The sequence below is a fragment of the Trachurus japonicus genome, chromosome 17 (genome assembly GCF_045865225.1).
Source record: "Trachurus japonicus isolate A0001 chromosome 17, Traja_1.0".
Taxonomy (NCBI): Eukaryota; Metazoa; Chordata; class Actinopteri; order Carangiformes; family Carangidae; genus Trachurus; species Trachurus japonicus.
The window spans coordinates 7,085,617-7,104,852 of NC_140923.1; the positions used below are offsets into that span (position 1 = coordinate 7,085,617).

The 19,236-nt window shown below is 39.8% G+C and overlaps 2 protein-coding genes across 5 annotated transcripts in view; both read left to right on the forward strand.

Annotated features, from left to right (window-relative positions):
• The first annotated feature begins 4,063 nt into the window (after nt 1–4,063).
• Nucleotides 4,064–15,101, forward strand: lactb2 (lactamase, beta 2). The gene is made up of 7 exons (XM_085804800.1): nt 4,064–4,277; nt 7,882–8,042; nt 9,120–9,240; nt 10,018–10,196; nt 12,535–12,683; nt 13,151–13,238; nt 13,977–15,101. Exons 1-7 carry the CDS (start codon nt 4,081–4,083, stop codon nt 14,015–14,017), a joined length of 936 nt encoding a protein of 311 aa, XP_085660926.1. The 5' UTR covers nt 4,064–4,080; the 3' UTR covers nt 14,018–15,101.
• A 1,479-nt stretch (nt 15,102–16,580) lies between these two features.
• Nucleotides 16,581–19,236, forward strand: part of LOC146969948 (nuclear receptor coactivator 2-like) — a 67,380-nt gene continuing 64,724 nt past the window's right edge. For 2 of the 4 annotated variants that reach the window (XM_085804762.1, XM_085804765.1), the window contains exon 1: nt 16,581–16,797. The gene's annotated coding sequence lies outside the window, so the exon portion shown is untranslated. The remainder of the gene's footprint in view (nt 16,798–19,236) is intronic. The other 2 variants (XM_085804764.1, XM_085804766.1) reach the window with 1 other exon arrangement.

Genomic DNA, 19,236 nt, shown 5'->3' on the forward strand with positions numbered 1-19,236 from the left:
TGTTGTCTTGTTGATGATTATCCCTCTTCTTCATTCATCTGTCTGAAAAGATCTGTGTTTAAATAACAACACATCTCTGGTATAATGTGTGTTTTCTGTGCATTACGGTTTGAAACTTTGCCATAATGTCATGCCACCCACATTTTTCTCACAACTTGTAATCCCATCACGCATCTGTGTAAAAACAGAAAAAAAGAAAAAAGAAAAGAAAAGGAGATCTACTCTTTATAGAAAATGCTGTCGGCCCTGTGTGACTGCACGGAGGCAGGAAGCTACTGAAATCTGTTTAAACTGAGGAGTCAAAGTGATAAACTGCAACATTCGGTCACATCCTTTATGAAATCATCACTGCCCAAACATATCGTAGATAAATGATCCATTACAGTGGAACCAATCCAGTTACTCTCCATCCTTCAGCCTCATCCTTTTTTCATCAAGTTAAAGCAAGAGAAGCCATGAGTATTGGACTAATTCCTCATTAAAACACAGAATCAATGGACGTCAAACATCCAGGGGCGGGTCCAGAGTATTTTCTAGTGGGGGGCACAAGAGGTAACAAAAATGAAGGCTGCCATTGAACGCTCTCTTGAATATTTATATTGTACAACACTGTTTACACGTCTTCATCTCGCTTTTACTGACCACATTGAATCTTTCACCTTGTAAGGAAGATGCCTATGACCTTTCCATTTTCCACTTGTAAATATTGAAATTATAACCAATCAACGGCGGCGGCGGCGAATATTGCTACATTTTAATTTTTTTAAGACGTTAGTTTAGGCGGCAGCTCTTTGTTGTTAAGGCGGCCGCCTTAACAGGAAAGCGCTGCGGGAAACCCTGAATAACAATCTTACACAATTTTCTTTATTTCCTACACAGAACACTGGGATGTTTGCTGAACAGAGTTGAGCAGGGGGGGCAGGGGGAAGGTGCCCCCCTGTGCCACCATGGAAGACCCGCCCCTGCAGACATCTCCCAGTATTCACCATCATCTGTACTTCCTGTAGTACTGTAAAAAAAACACAAGGACTGTTTTCTTTGCTTCACTCCGGTCCCTGGATTCACCTCCCTTCACGTCTGTCCACAGGATGCCACCAGCACTGACTAGAGTTTTAGTCCCTGAGATATCTGAGATGTAGGCGGCGGGTGGGAGGTTTCCCTCGACTGGCGGTCCGACTGTCAACGTTGACAGATCCTGTTGGTCATGGAACTCGTTAATGAAACGAGGAAAAGAAATGAAAAGTAGGTCGTTATCACCTTTAATTAAATTTTTTGAGCATTTTGACATCGATAGGCGCCGACAGAGAGAGAATATTACCTGACTGAGTGTGTGTGTGAGCCCAAATCACATGAAATATGGATATAAAATTAATTTGAAGTCACGTCTTATAGAACTTATAATCTAACCGTCGTCTTTGCCAGGCCTCAATATTAAAACCAAGGATGACCAAGAAGATCACATCTACAGCGATACATGATGCTCTTTGTGCTTTGACACCTTTCTATCAGAACCAGCTTGGACTTCTTCAGCAGCACGAGAGCTGCAGTTGTTGAGATGCTCTGACCCAGTTGTCTAGACATCACAGTTTGGATCTTGTTGTCAAACTCAAAGCTCAAATCCTGACACTTGAACCATTTTTCCTGCTTCGAATACATCAACTCTGAGGACAACATGTTCACCTGCTGCCTCATATATCCCAACAGGAGCCATGATGAAGTGTTATTCTCTTCACCTGTCAGGGCTCATCATGTTAGGCCCCGATCGGTGTAGGAAGAGCCCAAACCTGGTCGAGCTGCACATTTCAGCTTATGGCCTTCATCTGGATCATCCATGAATGTTGTTAAGTTAAAAATAATGATAGTTATAATAATAAAACATCTTGAGAAAGTGTTTTAAAACAGTGATTGGGATTTTCTCATCTGTGTCACTGGTTGTTGAGGTCATAATTAGTAAGTAAGAAAGTAAGCAAACTATATTTCTATAGCATTTTTCACAGAAGGAGTTTACAAAGTGTGGTATACATGGTATAAAACAAAGACACATACACAAACGGAGATATAAAAACATAAAACAGGTTGTCGTAAAACACGTCACTAACTAAAAGCCTGTATAAACAACAGGGTCTTTAGTTAGTTACAGCATCAACAGGCCAATGGAGCCCTCACTGTTTGTTGTATGTGGTCATATGCAGCCAAATTGTCATTTTTTGTCCCTAATATGTCCATCAAACACTCTGAAATTAAGTTAAAAACCAAAAAACCAAAAAATGAATGAGCTAAAATGTTGATAAATGTCTGGCCCAACTGGATACTGATATTTTTGTAGACGCACTGTCCAATAAACCTGAGACTGAAACATTTGTGTAGCCTGAAATATAAAATATAATAATTACATGTAATATAATATAAAAACTGCAAATCTAAGATGGCAGCAAGTCTCTCATTAAAAAACAACTTGGATGTTTTAGCAGCAATCTTCTTGTCATGAAGCTTAGGATGCCGGTAGCATATAAAATAACCCTAAAATCTCCTGTAAATTAGCTCTGTATTTCTGTATAATTACGTGCTGATTGGCTAACCCTCCTACTGGGAGGTCAGAGGTCAGGATCAGATACAGAGCAGCAGCCGTTCACACTTGGTGGTTTTACCTTGTTAAACGTCTTTTAATGATTCTGGTTTCCCTCAGTCTGAGGTGTCATAAAAAAAACGTCCATTTAAACTTTCGGATTAATGAGGGCAATAACAACAGTCATTAAGCCAGATAGCTCTGATATCTGACGCTGAACTGTGAGGAGCTGACAAGCTTCATAATCATTACCAAGTAATAAAATTCTCAAACTGTGAAACGCTGATAAACCAGGACTTTAATATTTTCAAGTGCCACACAGTGTTGCTGATTAGGTGAGAGGGCGTCAGAGCCTCTGTCAGGATGGACAATGGCGCCACCTAGTGTTTGGTTCATCCGACTGACACATTACTGTCTGTGACACATATTTAGTTTATATCCTGCTGTGTGATGTCTCATTGTCAGGGGATTGTTTTATGTTGCAGCAATAACTTAATCAATTTATCTAATTAGAAGACATAATTATAAAGTGTTGTGTGTCTGTCATGTGTGTTTGTTGTCAAGTCTGAACAAGTTGATAGTGGAAAAAAATGTATATAAACACTTGAATTTGGGATATAATTAAAAATATACATACAAATAAAGACATAATTGGCCAAGTGACATAAAAAATGATCACAGAATATGAAAAATAAACAAAATGTAGGCGATAGATAGATAGATAGATAGATAGATAGATAGATAGATAGATAGATAGATAGATAGATAGATAGATAGATAGATAGATAGATAGAAAGAAGGAAAGAAAGAAAGAAAGAAAGAAAGAAAGAAAGAAAGAAAGAAAGAAAGAAAGAAAGAAAGAAAGAAATCATTACGAAAGGAAAAAATTAACACTACTAGGCTACAACAGCCTGCGGATGTGCAGCTATATTGTGTAGAAACACTGTTGAGTCAAACTACTTTCACAGCACAGTTTACAAAAACTCATTTGAGGAAACATTTGCTTGCATTTGAAACACTACAAGCTTACAACACAAAGACAAAATAAAATAAAATAAAATAATCACAGGGGTTGACATTTTAACAAAAGTGCTTTAAGCGTGTTAAAAGAACACAGGATTGTAACTTAAAAAGCAAGAGACTTTGACATTGTTTCATATAATTCATTTATAGATTGATTTTCTTCTGATAATACCTTTAGGGATGTTAGATAGATAGATAGATAGATAACTTTATTGATCCCCAAGGGGAAACTTTGCCACCAGTAACACATTATACATCCACTTAACAAACAATACAGACATACCATTGCACAAAAACAGCTGTATCGACATGATTAGGACAGAGTACTCAAAAACTATAAAATATAGTTATTAATTTGAGTCAAACTACCATCCAAACTACATGAAACCGCTGGAGTACAGATTCTACGGCGCGACTTTTATTTTGAAGGCCGCTTCAGGAAGTAAATATGTAGTACGCCGTTTCCGGTTTACTTCCTGTTTCAGAAGGTTATGAACGCGTGTGTGTGTCAGTGTGCCGTGTTGTTGTTGTTTTGCTCCGTATCTCACCCCGCACCGACTCCAGCCATGAGCGCTGTCCTCCCGCGGATCGAGCAGCTGTCCGCCCGGGTGGTCCGGGTCCTGGGCTCGAACCCGGGGCCGATGACGCTGCAGGGGACCAACACCTACCTGGTCGGCACCGGGGACAGGTGAGCCTTGTGTGGCATAACTACTGTCTCTGATATTATAGCCCTAATCAATGTTAATGTTCAGTTTTCTGCTCTGTTACCACGTGGGAAACAAACGTCGGTTTAAAGGGATAGTTCAACATTTTGGAAAATTCGCCTATTGCCATATTCCCTAACCATAGCAGTAGGTAGATTCATTACCTTTAATTATCGGTGCATGTTGTTTTGAGATCAGCGGGGCAGAGACGTGAGCTGCTCAGTGAACACAATGGAGGTGAACGGTACAGGTCCCCTCCTGTCCCTCATCAAACTCATCAAATACACAATCCAACAACTCAACAACGCTCTGGTGGACAAGTTGTGACCTGCACATTCACCACGCTATGAATGCAGCCGGAACTACATTCCAGACACACAAGTAGTTCAGAGTATTTGCTTCATGTGTCGTAATGTCACACAATTAAACAGGATTATTTCATAGCGTGGTGAATGTGCAGGTCACAACTTGTCCACCAGAGCGTTGTGGAGTTGTTGGATTGTGTATTTGATGAGTTTGATGAGGGACAGGGGACCTGTACCTTTCACTGAGCAGCTCACGTCTCTGCCCCGCTAATCTCAAAACAACATGCACCGATAATTAAAGGTGACGAACCTACTGCTATGACTACAGGGATTATGTTGAGAGGAGAAGCTGACATAATGTTGAACTATCCCTTTAAAATGATCTAAATTAAGCATTTCAATACGCAGTGTGTGGACCAAACCTGGAAATGAATAATGACTTGCCAGGGCCTACTGATAACTTCACTATTAGAAACATCAATAATTTAGAGTACATTTAAAATTATATGAAGTTAAAAACAATATTTTTATGTCTCGCCAGTCGGTACAACACCAAAACAAAACTTAATACTACGGAGCAAAAAATTAAACAAAGTTAAACAATAAATTGCAAAATGAAACAACAAAAGTTAACTAGAAAAAGCATTTCCAAGAATGGAAATGGTGTGACTGCTGACAGCAACTGGACGCTGTTGCAGAATTAGCAAATAGTGCAAGCTGTGATCACCATACAAATGTTTGACCAAGGTCAGAATCGAACCCACATCCTCATGGTTATTATACTTCCACTCTGCCTCTAGGCCACGGTGCACACACAGTTGCAGAGACTGTTGTCTGTTAATGATCTGCACACTGTCAACATCAAGAAAGCTTGAGAGTCAAGCTTGAATGACTTAGAATGAAAATGTCTGTGAATTTCAGGCTGAGCACTAACCATATGGCCACAGAGAACCTGAGTTACAATGAGCTTTATACTATGAGGAATCAAAGACTGTCCAATGACAGCTGAATAATTGGAATCAAAAGTCAAGCAATGAAGTGAAAAGACTGAGGCAGGAATCGAACCCATGACCATATGATCACTAAACCTTTACTCTGCCACTCGGCTACAGAGAGCACACTGCTTTCAAACCTGTTGTCATTCATTGTAATGTGATGATGTGCTGCAAACTGGTACGAGTAATCAAGGAGATAACAAACACCTGTAACCAATTGAAGGCGGGGGAGGAGAGCAGAATTCAACATAACATAACAAGAGTTCTTCCCTTGGATTCGAACCAGTGACCTTAGGGTTGGCAAACATCCACCCTAACCCCTACACTACAGTGGAGTTGTGAAGAAGAGAGGTTGAGACTTTGATGAATGTGAGATTTTTTGTGAAAAAGTTAAATATTTTAAAAAGTATAAATAGTTAAAAAGAGAAAAGTAATGCCGATAAAGTTCAAAAAAAGCTGCACGTTTTGATATATGAATTGTTGAAATAGCACAAAGTATGAAGGACTAGAAGAAGACCGTAAAAAGGCGGAAGAAAATGGCCAAACAGAAGAACAATAGTGTGACTGCTTCAGCAGTCACACTAATTAATAACTAGAAAAAGCATTTCCAAGAATGGAAATGGTGTGACTGCTGATAGCAACTGAACGCTGTTGCAGAATTAGCAAATAGTGCAAGCAGTGATCACCATACAAATGTTTGACCAAGGTCGGAATCGAACCCACAACCTCATGGTCATTAGACTTCCACTCTGCCTCTAGGCCACGGTGCACACACAGTTGCAGAGACTGTTGTCTGTTAATGATCTGCACACTGTCAACATCAAGACAGCTTGAGAGTCAAGCTTGAATGACTTAGAATGAAAATTTCTGTGAATTTCAGGCTGAGAGCAGCAGTTTCAACATGAAGCAAGTTATCAGAAGTCAACAGAGGACGACTGGGAAAATAATTCACTATAATTGTTGTTGAGGCAAGATTTGAACCAGCAACCTTCAGGTCTCCAGACCAGCAAGCTAACCACTAGGCTACAGACAGAGACAGTATGTGAGGGGTAAAGAAAACCTTTGATAAGAGGATCACTGGCTTCTGCTTAAAAAAAAAGTAAGGAATCGAACCCATGACCTCATGATCAAGAAACCTTTACTCTGCCACTTCGCCACAGAGAGCACAGACATAAGCATGTTGCCATTGTAATGTGATGATGTGCTGCAAACGGTGGCAGAAGCAATTAATGCGTCTCTTAACAAACACCTGTAACCAACTGGACTACAGACAGAGTTGTGGAGAACTCTCAGCATTGGGCTGAATGAGAGCAGAGAGCTCCCTGGCTGCATTTAAAAAATATTTTAAATTATTATCTAAGTCTCTTTGCATTTTTGACCAGAATTTTAGCCAGAAGACAAGTGTGGCTACAAAACTGGAGAAAATAATTTGTCTAGAGTTTAATTTGCAGAAAAAGTTAAATATTTTAAAAAGTATAAATAGTTAAAAAGAGAAAAGTAATGCCGATAAAGTTCAAAAGAAGCTGCACGTTTTGATATATGAATTGTTGAAATAGCACAACACCTAACACACTAACCATATGGCCACAGAGAACCTGAGTTACAATGAGCTTTATACTATGAGGAATCAAAGACTGTCCAATGACAGCTGAATAATTGGAATCAAAAGTCAAGCAATGATGTGAAATGACTGAGGCAGGAATCGAACCTATGACCATATGATCACTAAACCTTTACTCTGCCACTCGGCTACAGAGAGCACACTGCTTTCAAGACTGTTGTCATTCATTGTAATGTGATGATGTGCTGCAAACTGGTATGAGTAATCAAGGAGATAACAAACACCTGTAACCAATTGAAGGCGGGGGAGGAGAGCAGAATTCAACATAACATAACAAGAATTCTTCCCTTGGATTCGAACCAGTGACCTTAGGGTTGGCAGGCAGTTACCCTACCCCCTACACTACAGTGGAGTTGTGAAGAAGAGAGGTTGAGACTTTGATGAATGTGAGATTTTTTGTGAAAAAGTTAAATATTTGAAAAAGTATAAATAGTTAAAAAGAGAAAAGTAATGCCGATAAAGTTCAAAGAAAGCTGCACGTTTTGATATATGAATTGTTGAAATAGCACAAAGTATGAAGGACTAGAAGAAGACCGTAAAAAGGCGGAAGAAAATGGCCAAACAGAAGAACAATAGTGTGACTGCTTCAGCAGTCACACTAATAAATGACTATATAATAACTCAGCTAAATATAATATGTGATTGATTTATTTATTTTTGGCTGCAGGCGGGTGCTGATAGACACGGGGGAACCTGCTGTGCCTGAATACATCAGCAGCCTGAAACAGGCGCTGACCCAGTTCAACACCAGCATCCAGGAGATCATCGTCACCCACTGGCACCACGACCACACCGGAGGCGTGCAGGACATCTGCAGCAACATCACAGGTGGGACGTCTATTTAATCTCTGTGTAAAATAAATATCTATATTTGTCTTTTCTTGAGAATGTTTTACGCCGAGAGGAGCTGATCACATCCTGTCCAGCGAGTTCTTTATAATGCCTTCAGGTTTTTTATTTATTTATCTATAACTCCTCCCTTAAATGAACCACTTGCTTATTTAAAGGGATAGTTCAACATTTTGGCAAATTGGCCCATTGCCATAATCGCTATAGTCGTAGCAGTAGGTTCGTTCCCTTTAATTGTCGGTGCAAGCTATTTTTAGAACGGCGGAGCGGAGCAGCAGGCTGCTCAGAGCTATGCTATGGAGGCTAAGGGAATTTCTTGGTTTCTCATCAAAACTCATTAAATACACAATCCAACAACTCCAAAACGCTGTCGTGGACAAGTTGTGACCTGCTCATTCACCACGCTATGAGATAATAACAGAACGTTACCAGACAGAGTTGTTTTAGAGGTAAATTCATGCAAAACCGCTGATGCGCGTTGCCTTCAGGGACAGTTTTTCAGCAAGCAGACTCTGTATTTACCCTGTGTTTACCTCGAAAACGGCTCAGTTTCGCAACGTTCTGTTATTATCTCATAGTGTGGTGATTGTGCAGGTCACAACTTGTACACAAAAGCGTTTTGGAGTTTTGGGATTTTGTATTTGATGAGTTTGATGAGGGAAACCAAGAAATTCCTTTAGCCTCCGTAGCGTAGCTCTGAGCAGCCTGCTGCTCTGCTCCGCCGTTCTAAAAGTAGCTTACACCGACAATTAAAGGTAACGAACCTACTGCTATGACTATAGGGATTATGGTAATGGGCCAATTTGCCAAAATGTTGAACTATCCCTTTAACAGTTTATTCATTTTTAGTATAATATGATGTTCTGGGGCTTGACTTTTAACTTGACTTTTAACAAATGAATGAATGTATTGAGTGAATGAATAATGTATGTAATAATGGTAGCTCCCTGCAAAACTGAAATGCCCTAAAGATAAATAAAGTTGTATTTTATTCTATTCCTATAAAGAATTCTTCAATCTTGAATCTTGATTTTTACATTTTCCTTTTTTCTGCAGGTTCTGACGTACGAGTCAGCAAACTGCCTCGCTCCACGCAGGTCACAGAAACCGCCGGGAACAAGAGCTACACGTACCTCAAAGACGGAGACGTGGTCCAGACGGAGGGCGCCACGCTCAAGTCGGTTCGGTTCAAAGTTACAATGTAGAATATTTTTTGAAAAGGATAAATGAAGCGTGATTAGCCTAGAAATCTAGACGCACCCTAGCAGCAGCCATAGGAACTTTTTGAGTCTCGAACACCGTTTGTGTTCACCAATCACAGCGCTCTATCTGTTTAGAGAGTTGTTGGGCGGGCTTAACGCGATGACGACACACGACGGTGAAAAACATGACAAAATGGCTTTGGCAAAGGAATCGTTTTAAGGAATTAAACTTGTCATTTTTTTGTTTTCTTTAAAAGTTGAGCAAGAAACTGCACTGAAGTCATTCATTTCGAAGAAGGATGTACGGTATTTGGTATTTTGCCGACGGGATATGGGAAAAGTTCTACCGACGTCATCCTGCTCTTTGCTCTGATTAGTCGTAGTGCTACCCTATGGGCACAGCTCCACTACTTCCTGAATTTAAGGCAGCTCCTTTATTTCCTGTCTTACTTTATTGGACAAACTGATTAATCCAGGTGTGTCTGGCCATTGTGACTACTCAGACACACCTGGATTAATCAGTTTGTCCAATAATGTAAGACAGGAAATAAAGGAGCTGCCTTAAGTTCAGGAAGTAGTGGAGCTGTGCATAGAGCCCATTGCGTGCAGAGGCAGTTTGAAAGACAGCCTTCATCCCGCCCCCTGGATCGAGCCGAGGTCTACCTGTCGTTGCCAGACTAGACATGTTAATGATATAGTCCGGCTTGTCAGGCTAAAGCGTGATGGTATTTCTGTTTGTTCCCCACCACCAGAGTGCTGTTCACCCCGGGTCACACCGACGACCACATGGCGCTGCTGCTGGAGGAGGAGCAGGCGCTCTTCTCCGGAGACTGCATCCTGGGCGAGGGCACGGCCGTCTTCGAGGATCTGTACGACTACATGAAGTCTCTGGGGATCCTGCTGGACTCGCAGGCCGACCTCATCTACCCCGGTGAGTCGGCTGCTCTTCCTCCTCTTCTCAAACACATTCACACCTGGAAGCTGCCCAGTATCAATAATAAAGAACGGTCCTGAGGCTTTTAGTCACACACTGTCTTGTCATATTTTCATGTTCGTCACCCTTTTTAAAGGGATACGCCAACATTTTTTTTCCCATGTCTTGCCTCACTCCCGAGTCCATGACAAGCAGATAGACACCATCCTTTCGACTGTGCGTGCAGTAACAAGGGAGATAGAGCCGTATCGCCCGTAATTAGCTTAGCTCAAACGCTGGAAGTGTATAGGTAGTGTTAGCCTGCCTCCACCTAAAGTCATCAGAGAAACTCTTCAGCAACTCTAAACGGAAACCGGCGGGCCGATCTTTGTCTCAGAGCTGACAAAACTCTCCGGTAAGGCGTCTTGAGCGGTCAAATGCCGGTAACTGGACGAGATCGGTCAAAACGGAGGGTTCAAGCAAAGACGGTTTATTTTGGTTCAAGCTAGCTACATCGAGGGTAGGTTAGCTTTCTATTTCAAAGTAAAAGCACAAATTCTATCGTCATGGTTTTCTGTATGTAAAGGGCAACGGGTGTTTTATTTTGTGAAAGTAACCGGAAGTGCGTTGGTCACAACGGCTAGCTAGAGTAGCGCTGAATTCGTCCGAACAAAATTGTAAACAGCTGGTATTTAGACAAATTAATGACACACTGCTGATCTAAACGGCTACTTTCTCACCTAAAAATGTTTGAAATGTGGATAAAGTGATACGTATATTTACAGAGTTTAGAGCTAAAATGAAATCAGCTTCTGACTGCTGATTTCGGCTCAGGTAGGAGGCAGGCTAACACTACCTATACACTTCCAGCGTTTGAGCTAAGCTAATTACGGGCGATACGGCTCTATCTCCCTTGTTACTGCACGCACAGTCGAAAGGATGGTGTCTATCTGCTGGTCATAGACTCGGGAGAGAGGCAAGACACGAAAAAAAAATGTTGGCGTATCACTTTAATGTTAAGTCTCACAGTTTCTCTAAAGATATACATAATTAATTTCAGAGCAACAGCAATGATGACAATAAATATTCTTATTTAGTCATCTTTCTTCTCAAATTTGTTGAACAGTTTTTCTTTTAAATGTGAAGAAAGAAAAGATCAAATCATCACATGACCAGAGATTATTTGACCTAAATGATCAGTCAACTAACAAACTTGTCACTACGTGTCCCCATTTTGGTTCTTCCTCTTCTTCTTCCTAGAGTTGTTCAGATGCTAGGAGCAGAAATAGATCTGATACCGCCTTAAATATGGTATCAGGTATTGATGATTATGGGTCAGTGATAAATAAGGGTTAACAAGATGAGTAATTAAGAAATATCTTTAAAAATCTGTTTTAAAGGCATCAGATTTGTTAAATTGTATATTTTGTATTCATGTTGGTTTTATGTCATTTGAAATGACATTTGCACCTTTTTTTGTTTCTTAATAAAAGTAAAACTGAGTGTCCCTGAAAATGTCAAATGGTGAAACCACAAAAGAATTATAAATATTTGATCCACCTACACTGGATTTAAGTGTAAAAATATACTTTACTCTGAAAAAATTTAATTGAAATAGATCTTTTAGTGTATTATTCTTATATCTTAATGCATTTTGGCAACACTGAGCAGGACGTGTCCTAAAAAAAACACTAAATAATGTGACAAATTGTGTAAAATGTGTTAAGACACATGGTGTTGCATTGCAAAAGTGACAAATGACATGTGTTCCAGATTTATTTTCCTGTATATCGTCAGATTTTTATGGAAAAATACTGGTTTCACTTCTTGACACCGGGTTGCATCATGTAACTGACCCTTGTACAAATATGCAAGGTTTCAATTTGAAGGGGCAGCACTGGTGTTACTGTCTATTTGACACTATTTTTTAAAGATATGAATGAAATTGCTTCTGATTATAGAAATAAAGATTCTGTGTGCTCATTTTATAAAAACTTTGAACTGAACTGTGCTGCAGTAAAGGCATCACATGCATTCAGGGTTAGGGCTACATTGTTGGTACTGGATCAGTAGTAGGCATGGGCAAGGTTCAGGAATGGGAATCAATATCTGGACGGAGGAAATGGTAATGAGCCTTTCTAATTTCTACTTTTTCCTTGTTAACCAGGAGTTATTTCTCATTGTTGGAGAACTACGATCGGCCTCCACAAACAAAGACGCAAACAAACGTCTACGATCATTTTGTTCATTTAGCTGCAGTAATAAAGTGATGATACATCAACCGAGGCTCCCAATTAATGTTTTAAATTGAATCAGCCTGACCGGTGGCTCCTCTGCTCTGCTGCCGTGTCCTCAGGTCACGGCCCCGTGGTCCAGGACGCCGGCTCCAAGATCAGACACTACATCAGCCACCGGCACCAACGAGAGCAGCAGATCCTGGCCGCCATCCAGGACGGAGTGGGAAAACCTTTCTCCTCCATGGAGCTGGTAAAGGTCGTGTATAAGGTCAGGACAAAAAAAAACAAAAAACGAGGAAACCTTTTAATTTATGGGCCGTTCATTACGTGAAAATGTCAAGAAATAACAATTAATTGTGTAGTAATGTCAAGAAGTAGCCTAGAAATAAGGGTCAATTTCATAGTAACGTCATGTTTTTCCTAAAGGCAAAAGATTACACATATTTTCATGCTTTGAATTTTTCTTGCAATTGACCGATGTTTCTGAGCTATTTCTACGCAGTCAAACGTTATTTCTTGGCGATATTTCTCAACATTACTATGAAATTGACCGTTATTTCTAGGCTATTTCTAGACATTATGACACAATTATTTGTTATTTCCTGACATTATCACGTAATTAACGGGCTGTAAATGAAAGGGTTACCATAAACGACGCTACGTTATGTGATAACTGCAGCTATAACCATCAGTCCAGTTTCCACTTTAATAACCAAAGCACCTGTTGTCCCCCAGGACACGCCTGAACACCTGCACCAGGCCGCTAATGTGAACCTGCTGCACCACTTAAAGAAACTGGAGAAAGAAGGCAAGATCAGCCTGGGTAAGTAAAGTCTCTCACAGCTGCAAAAACTATTGAGTGACACGTTTATTTTATTTAGATAGTATTATGGCATGGGGAAAAAAAATGTTTTCACAGACTTCGAGAATAAAGTCATAATATTACGAGAAAGAGTCATAATTATATGAGAAAAAAAGTCATAATATTACAATAATACAGTCATAATATTACAAGAATAAAGTCATAATTGTACAAGGATAAAGTCATAATTTTACAAGAATAAAATAATACTTTTACAAGAATAAAATAATGCTTTTACAAGAATAAAGTTATAATTTTACAAGAATGAAATAATACTTTTACAAGGATAAAGTCATCATAATTTAACCTGAGCATTTGGTGAAGTTGTACTTCAGTATAGGTTTCACAAACAAGGAGATACTTAATTTTGTGGCACATCAGCACCACATTGTCATAAGTATCAGGACTTTGGAAGGAATATGCAAGAAAATGCATCTATTCCACAGAAAGAACCAGGTGGATTTCAAGGAAATCGCTGCTTTTTTCTCATAAAATTGCCACTTTATTCTCGTAAAATTATGAAACTTTTCCCGTACAACTGTGATATTTTTCCCTGTAAAATTATAACTTTTTTTCTAGTAATATTATGACTTTATTCTTGTAAAACTATGAATGAACATTTTTTCTCCTCAATGTGGCCCTAATACTCTGTCGTACTTTAAACCAACTCAGGCCTGTCGGTGATTTTCTTTCCTACAGTTGATTCCTCACAGAGTACTAAATGGAGGAGTAACCTGTGATGTCCACCACCACCACCACCACAACGACTTTGTGATTGTTTGACCAGCAAAATGTTGTGAAGTGCAGAAATGACTGGAGAATCAGGGATCACGGTGCGTTTGAGGTTTTTCTGACGTTGAGCTCACAGAACGAGACCAATAACAGAACTGAGCTGCAGCCTGTCAAATTTAAACAAGGCTAAAAATGAAAAGCAGATATGAATGTGCCACAGTGCCCTTAACTTTTTTTTGTCTGATTATCTCTAGAAAAATATTGAACTTGGAATAAATTGGGCTCCTTTTACCAGAATATCAGACTTGAACTCCAGCTGAAGCCCTGAACCTGACAATCAGTTAAATGAACTATTTGATTCATGGAGTTCTTCTGTCAAATGTCATTAATAGACATTGTGTTCAGCACTTAACAACATGCAAATGTTGTGTAGGATTATATTATACAGTGTTGTACAGGTTATACAGGTACACACTGTGTATTATAGCACTGAATTAGCATGTATGTTTGTATGAATCCCTGAGGGCGACTGTTAATTGTTGCTCATTATGTTGTTGGCACCTTCCCATCACCACTGTTTGTTCAGCTCATCTCAGGACAGGTTTTAGGTGTGTGTGTTGTGGCGATGGGGAGGGCCCAACTGAATGGGAAGCACCAGGTAAAGGCAGGTCAGCAGGATAGATAATTTAGGCCCAGAGTATCTGATGATGAGAGACGGATCAGCATGGTTTTTCTATCTAGATATATATATTTTTTGAGATTTTCTGCTGCTGTCGCCTCTGATTTAATTTTTTTTCCTTTTTTTAATTTAGTTTTAATTCCCTGTGTGCCTGTGAAATTGTGTACTTTTCCAGGCGGTCACTAGGTGGCAGTATCTGCTAATTCATCCTATTGGGTGACAACATGGACAGTAAATTACCAAACTTTGCAGTTATAATATTGCAATATACCCCACAACAATGTGAATATGTGTTAGAAAAGCTATATATAATGAGATTATTAACCATTAAATGAGTTGCTGTTGTATTTTTCTGACTATTAATGATAATTATTGTATATTTGTGATCATTATTAAATCGCTCTAAGGGGGATGCAGCTTATTATAAAACATGAATGCTATAATTGAACACATGAAAAGACTGAAACTATTTTGAACAGTTGAATATTATCTCAGCATGATGAGCCCATATTGTGATGAGTAATAAAAACCTGTAGTTTGAACCTTTGACCTCCTCCGAGCCATCAGTGAGTCTGATCAGTTTCCTTTTTGACTAACACAGTGGATACGGTCTCTGTGTGTGGGTTTTGTTTTTCCTAAGAGCCAAACGAGGAGTTTTCTCTGCAGGTCTGTAGGTTTTTCTCTGCAACAACGACGACGACGTGCTCATCTTGGCTCTGATGATGTTGACTTCACTTCACTGAAATCAACATCATCACTTTATGAGAATGAAGGCTGAAAAGTTCACAACAAACATCTCTGAAGTGAACCAGAGTGCAAAAGTAGCAGTCAAGTATGGTGAACATAGCTATGTGTATGTAACAGTGATAATAATAGCCTATAAACATATAGACACAGACTACTGCAAAAAATATGGCCCTTTGGTGTATTTATTATTTTATTTTTATTTGTAAATGTATAGGATTAAACATTAATATTATCAATTGATGCATTGGAGCAGATTTAGGTAAGAGATAATTCATTCTGCAAGTAATTGGTAGGTCACACAAAACATTTGCGCATCACACACTCAAATACACACGTTTCTGTTAATAATAATGGTCAAAGTTGGTCACTGTATACTTAATACAGACATTTCACTCTAAATTACGCAGGATAAAGTGATATTACTATTATTGTTGTTGTTAAAGGAATATTTCAGAATATAACTTTTTCCCTGTAATTCTTGAAACAATATTCTGCCCTACAAAGGCAAAGTGCAGTATCTGCATTTTTAAAATTTCTTTTTTTTTTGACCAATCAAGGGTGTGGCAGAATTTGATATTGGTACTGCTAAAATTTCCAGAGTTATTGGGCTTTTTATTTTGCTGTCCATCCAAAAACGCACTGTGAAACCAAGGCAAAGTCCAGTATCTGCGCCAAAACCAGGGCAAAAGTGCAGTATCTGCCATAAAACTGTCAAAATTGGTCACAAAATATGCCATAAAAAGGTCAAAATTGGTCAGAAAGATAAACTACAAAAGGTCCACCTTTATCTAATCAATTATAGACTTGGTAGTTATTCATAATTTGATGCTTAAACCTGACAATGAAAAACACAAAGAGCTGTTTTTCTCAGTTCGGCATTATTTTATTTTTTTTCTACAGATACTGCACTTTGCCTTTGTAAGGCAATATTGCACTCTAAAGCTTTCAGAATTTATTATATTAATAATAATAATTAATTTTCAAAATTATTTCTAATTGTTTTAATATGAAAATAATATTATGTTTAGGTTAGGTTTTATTTGTGCCCAGCAGCTCTTCTCCTGCAGTGTGTAATGAGATGAGAGTGGAGGAGGTGGTGGAGAGAGAGAGAAACAGAGAGGAGGGGAGGGGAGGAGAGAGAGAGAGGGGGGAGGAGGAGGAGGAGGGGGAGTAAAGATAAACAGCCGAGGAGCCTCTGAGCCACAGGAACATGGCGGCTCCGGCCCTGGACACTGCTGCTGCCGCCGCCGCCGCTGCTGCCACCACCACCACCACCACCACCGCTCCTTCCCGCTGACCGACCCCAGCGCAGCAGCGACAACACAGGGGAGACTCACCTCACTCTGCCCGCTCAACTCTCAGGTAAGTTTCCTGTCATTCTCCGGCTCTGACACTCCTCCACCTGCCCCCTCTACCCCCACTCACACCACCACCACCACCACCCCCTACTCCTTCATTCCCACCCCCCACCCCCTTTAAAAAATAAATAAATAAAAATAAACCCTGTAATATTCCTGTAAAGTGTCTGTTCCGGTTCATATCGAGTATATTACTATTTTTTTTAACTTAAACGTGCATGTTTGGTGTGTTTAAATGGCGCCGCAAGCGTTACCGTTATGATTTTTGTTGTGGTGTTGTGAAAATATAATATATAATGTGGTGAACTAGTTTGAATCCGGGATGTGGTGTTAAAAGCGACCGGTGTTTACATTTTATTTATTTCTTTATTATTATTTGCATTGTTTTGGCGTCTTTAATGAACTGTTGTCGGGTGAAGAAGGAGAAGAAGGAGGAGGAGAAGACATGTCCGTTGCTGTTGCCTGAGTGACAGCTATCAATGTCCGTTGGGTTGCCAGAGTGACGGAGTAGACGTTAGCTGGACGGATTCTTCTTTTTGAAAAAACGTTACTTTCTGCCGTTAGATTTAAATCCGCTGCTGCTAGTCGGTCAGGTCTGAACTAGTGAAGTGTGTGGTAGTGGTGGTAACAGTGGTTGGTTGTTGGGGAAGAGAAAAGTAAACGCTAACGTGTGTAAACGCGTTCAAACATTGTGTGATAACTGCTCAAATAAGAAAATAAACCCCCAAACGGACGTTGCTGGACTCGTGTGCTGTGTTTTTATAACTTTAACAGTTAGCTGTTAAAAAACCCTGACGCTTCCTGCTGCTGGTCGACAACAGACTGTAGGCGACATCTGAAGGCTTATATGGAGCGAGAGACCCGACGGTTACTGTAGCGTTGAAAGTAAAAAGAAAAAGAAAAAAAAGTCATGACCGTTAAATGTTTTTTTTTTATGATAAATGATTTTATGGGTGTGTTTGTGTGACTGAGGTGAACTTGTAGTGAGTAGTTTGACAGGGAAATTGTTGATGTATTCCCGGTTGATATCGCTCGGACGGACTTCCTCAACCCGACTCGACAAGTCAAGGGAAACCGTCGTAGAGACACATACATACACAGTTCCGGTTTGGTATTTTCAAAATAAAACACTGAGTAGTAAATACTGTAGTAATGTTTTGGAGGGGAGTTATATTTTGCATTTTATGTCTGGTTTTTACACCATTTCGTTACAGAAGATAGGTTTTTTTCAGTGAACTGCCATGTAGCATGTTGTTGGTGTTTTATTAGCTTATTACTTATGTGCACCAACATCACAGGACAGTTTACCAAACACCATTTTCAACACTTGCATATAAAAACACATAAGATTGAAACATGTGCAAATAGCCTAACTAATGTTTTCAAGCCTAAACGTCGACATGACTGGATTGTCCCTCCTGCTGTTATTTTTTGTATTTTATAAGGCTTTCCTCCCCTGGCCTTTTTTTCCTTCTCCGTCTTCTTGGTTGTATTTTGAAGAGTAAACCGACCAATGTCCGGTCTTGTTCCTGTTTACTCTTGTTATCTTGGCAGTTTATCGATTAGCCTTAAGGCAATGGGACGAAGAGAAAAGCATGTCTAATCCTGCAGTAGCTACAAAACAAAAACAAATAAACGAAACAGAGGCTGAACCTTGAAACAGATGAATGTTTCAAAGTAATGTGTTGGTGTTGTTTGTAGATCATAATCTCACTCAGAGCAGCAGCAGCAGCCCCAGTAAGGTGTAAAATATATCAGGTTGGAGAGGTGGATGGACAAAGTGATTGAATGTTCACACAGTTTCTCTTTATGCCAACACCTTTACACATAAAATAACATTTCAAGACGCATGCCTTCAGGGATTGTTGCTTTGCATACTCTTGCATGCACTCTTGTATATTGTTTGTACCATTGAGCATTCATTGCACGTTGTTAATTGATGCATTAAGTGCTTGTGTTTAAACACATCATGTGCTTCCATGATCATTCTGTTTGTTTATCCGTAGTAGCAGCAGCAGCGTGGCATCGGATGAGCTTTTCCAGGGCTGGTGTCTTTTAGAGCTGCACACGTTCACACTGGACAGAAATAGGACCTCAGCTTAAACCTGTATTGTCTAACAGTGGAGTAGGTATTTGTGCAGTGCAGGAGAGAAGAATTTATCTTTTCTGTTTGCTGTTGTGCTGGTTTTCCTGTCTGTGTTTGCTGATGTGCTGGTATGTTACCATTAGGGAACCTGCAAGTTTGCCTACGTGACAGGTGCCATCGGACTCCTCTGGATATGTTATCTTGGAGGGCTGCACTCATGATTTTTTTTTTTTTTTTTTTTGAGCTTATTTGCTCTTCTCTGCACCCCAAAGTGAACTTTGAAAAGGATTGCGACATACAGCCCAGGTTGCCAGGTTTGGCCTGTAACCCCCCTCCCTTTTTTCTCTCTTCTGTAAT

Coding starts and splice junctions, on each gene's coding strand:
- lactb2 (XM_085804800.1), top strand. CDS start 4,081: ATGAACGCGTGTGTGTGTCAGTGTGCCGTGTTGTTGTTGTTTTGCTCC. Junction 4,278..7,881: donor CTGGTCGGCACCGGGGACAG/GTGAGCCTTGTG, acceptor TTTTGGCTGCAG/GCGGGTGCTGATAGACACGG. Junction 10,197..12,534: donor GGCCGACCTCATCTACCCCG/GTGAGTCGGCTG, acceptor CCGTGTCCTCAG/GTCACGGCCCCGTGGTCCAG.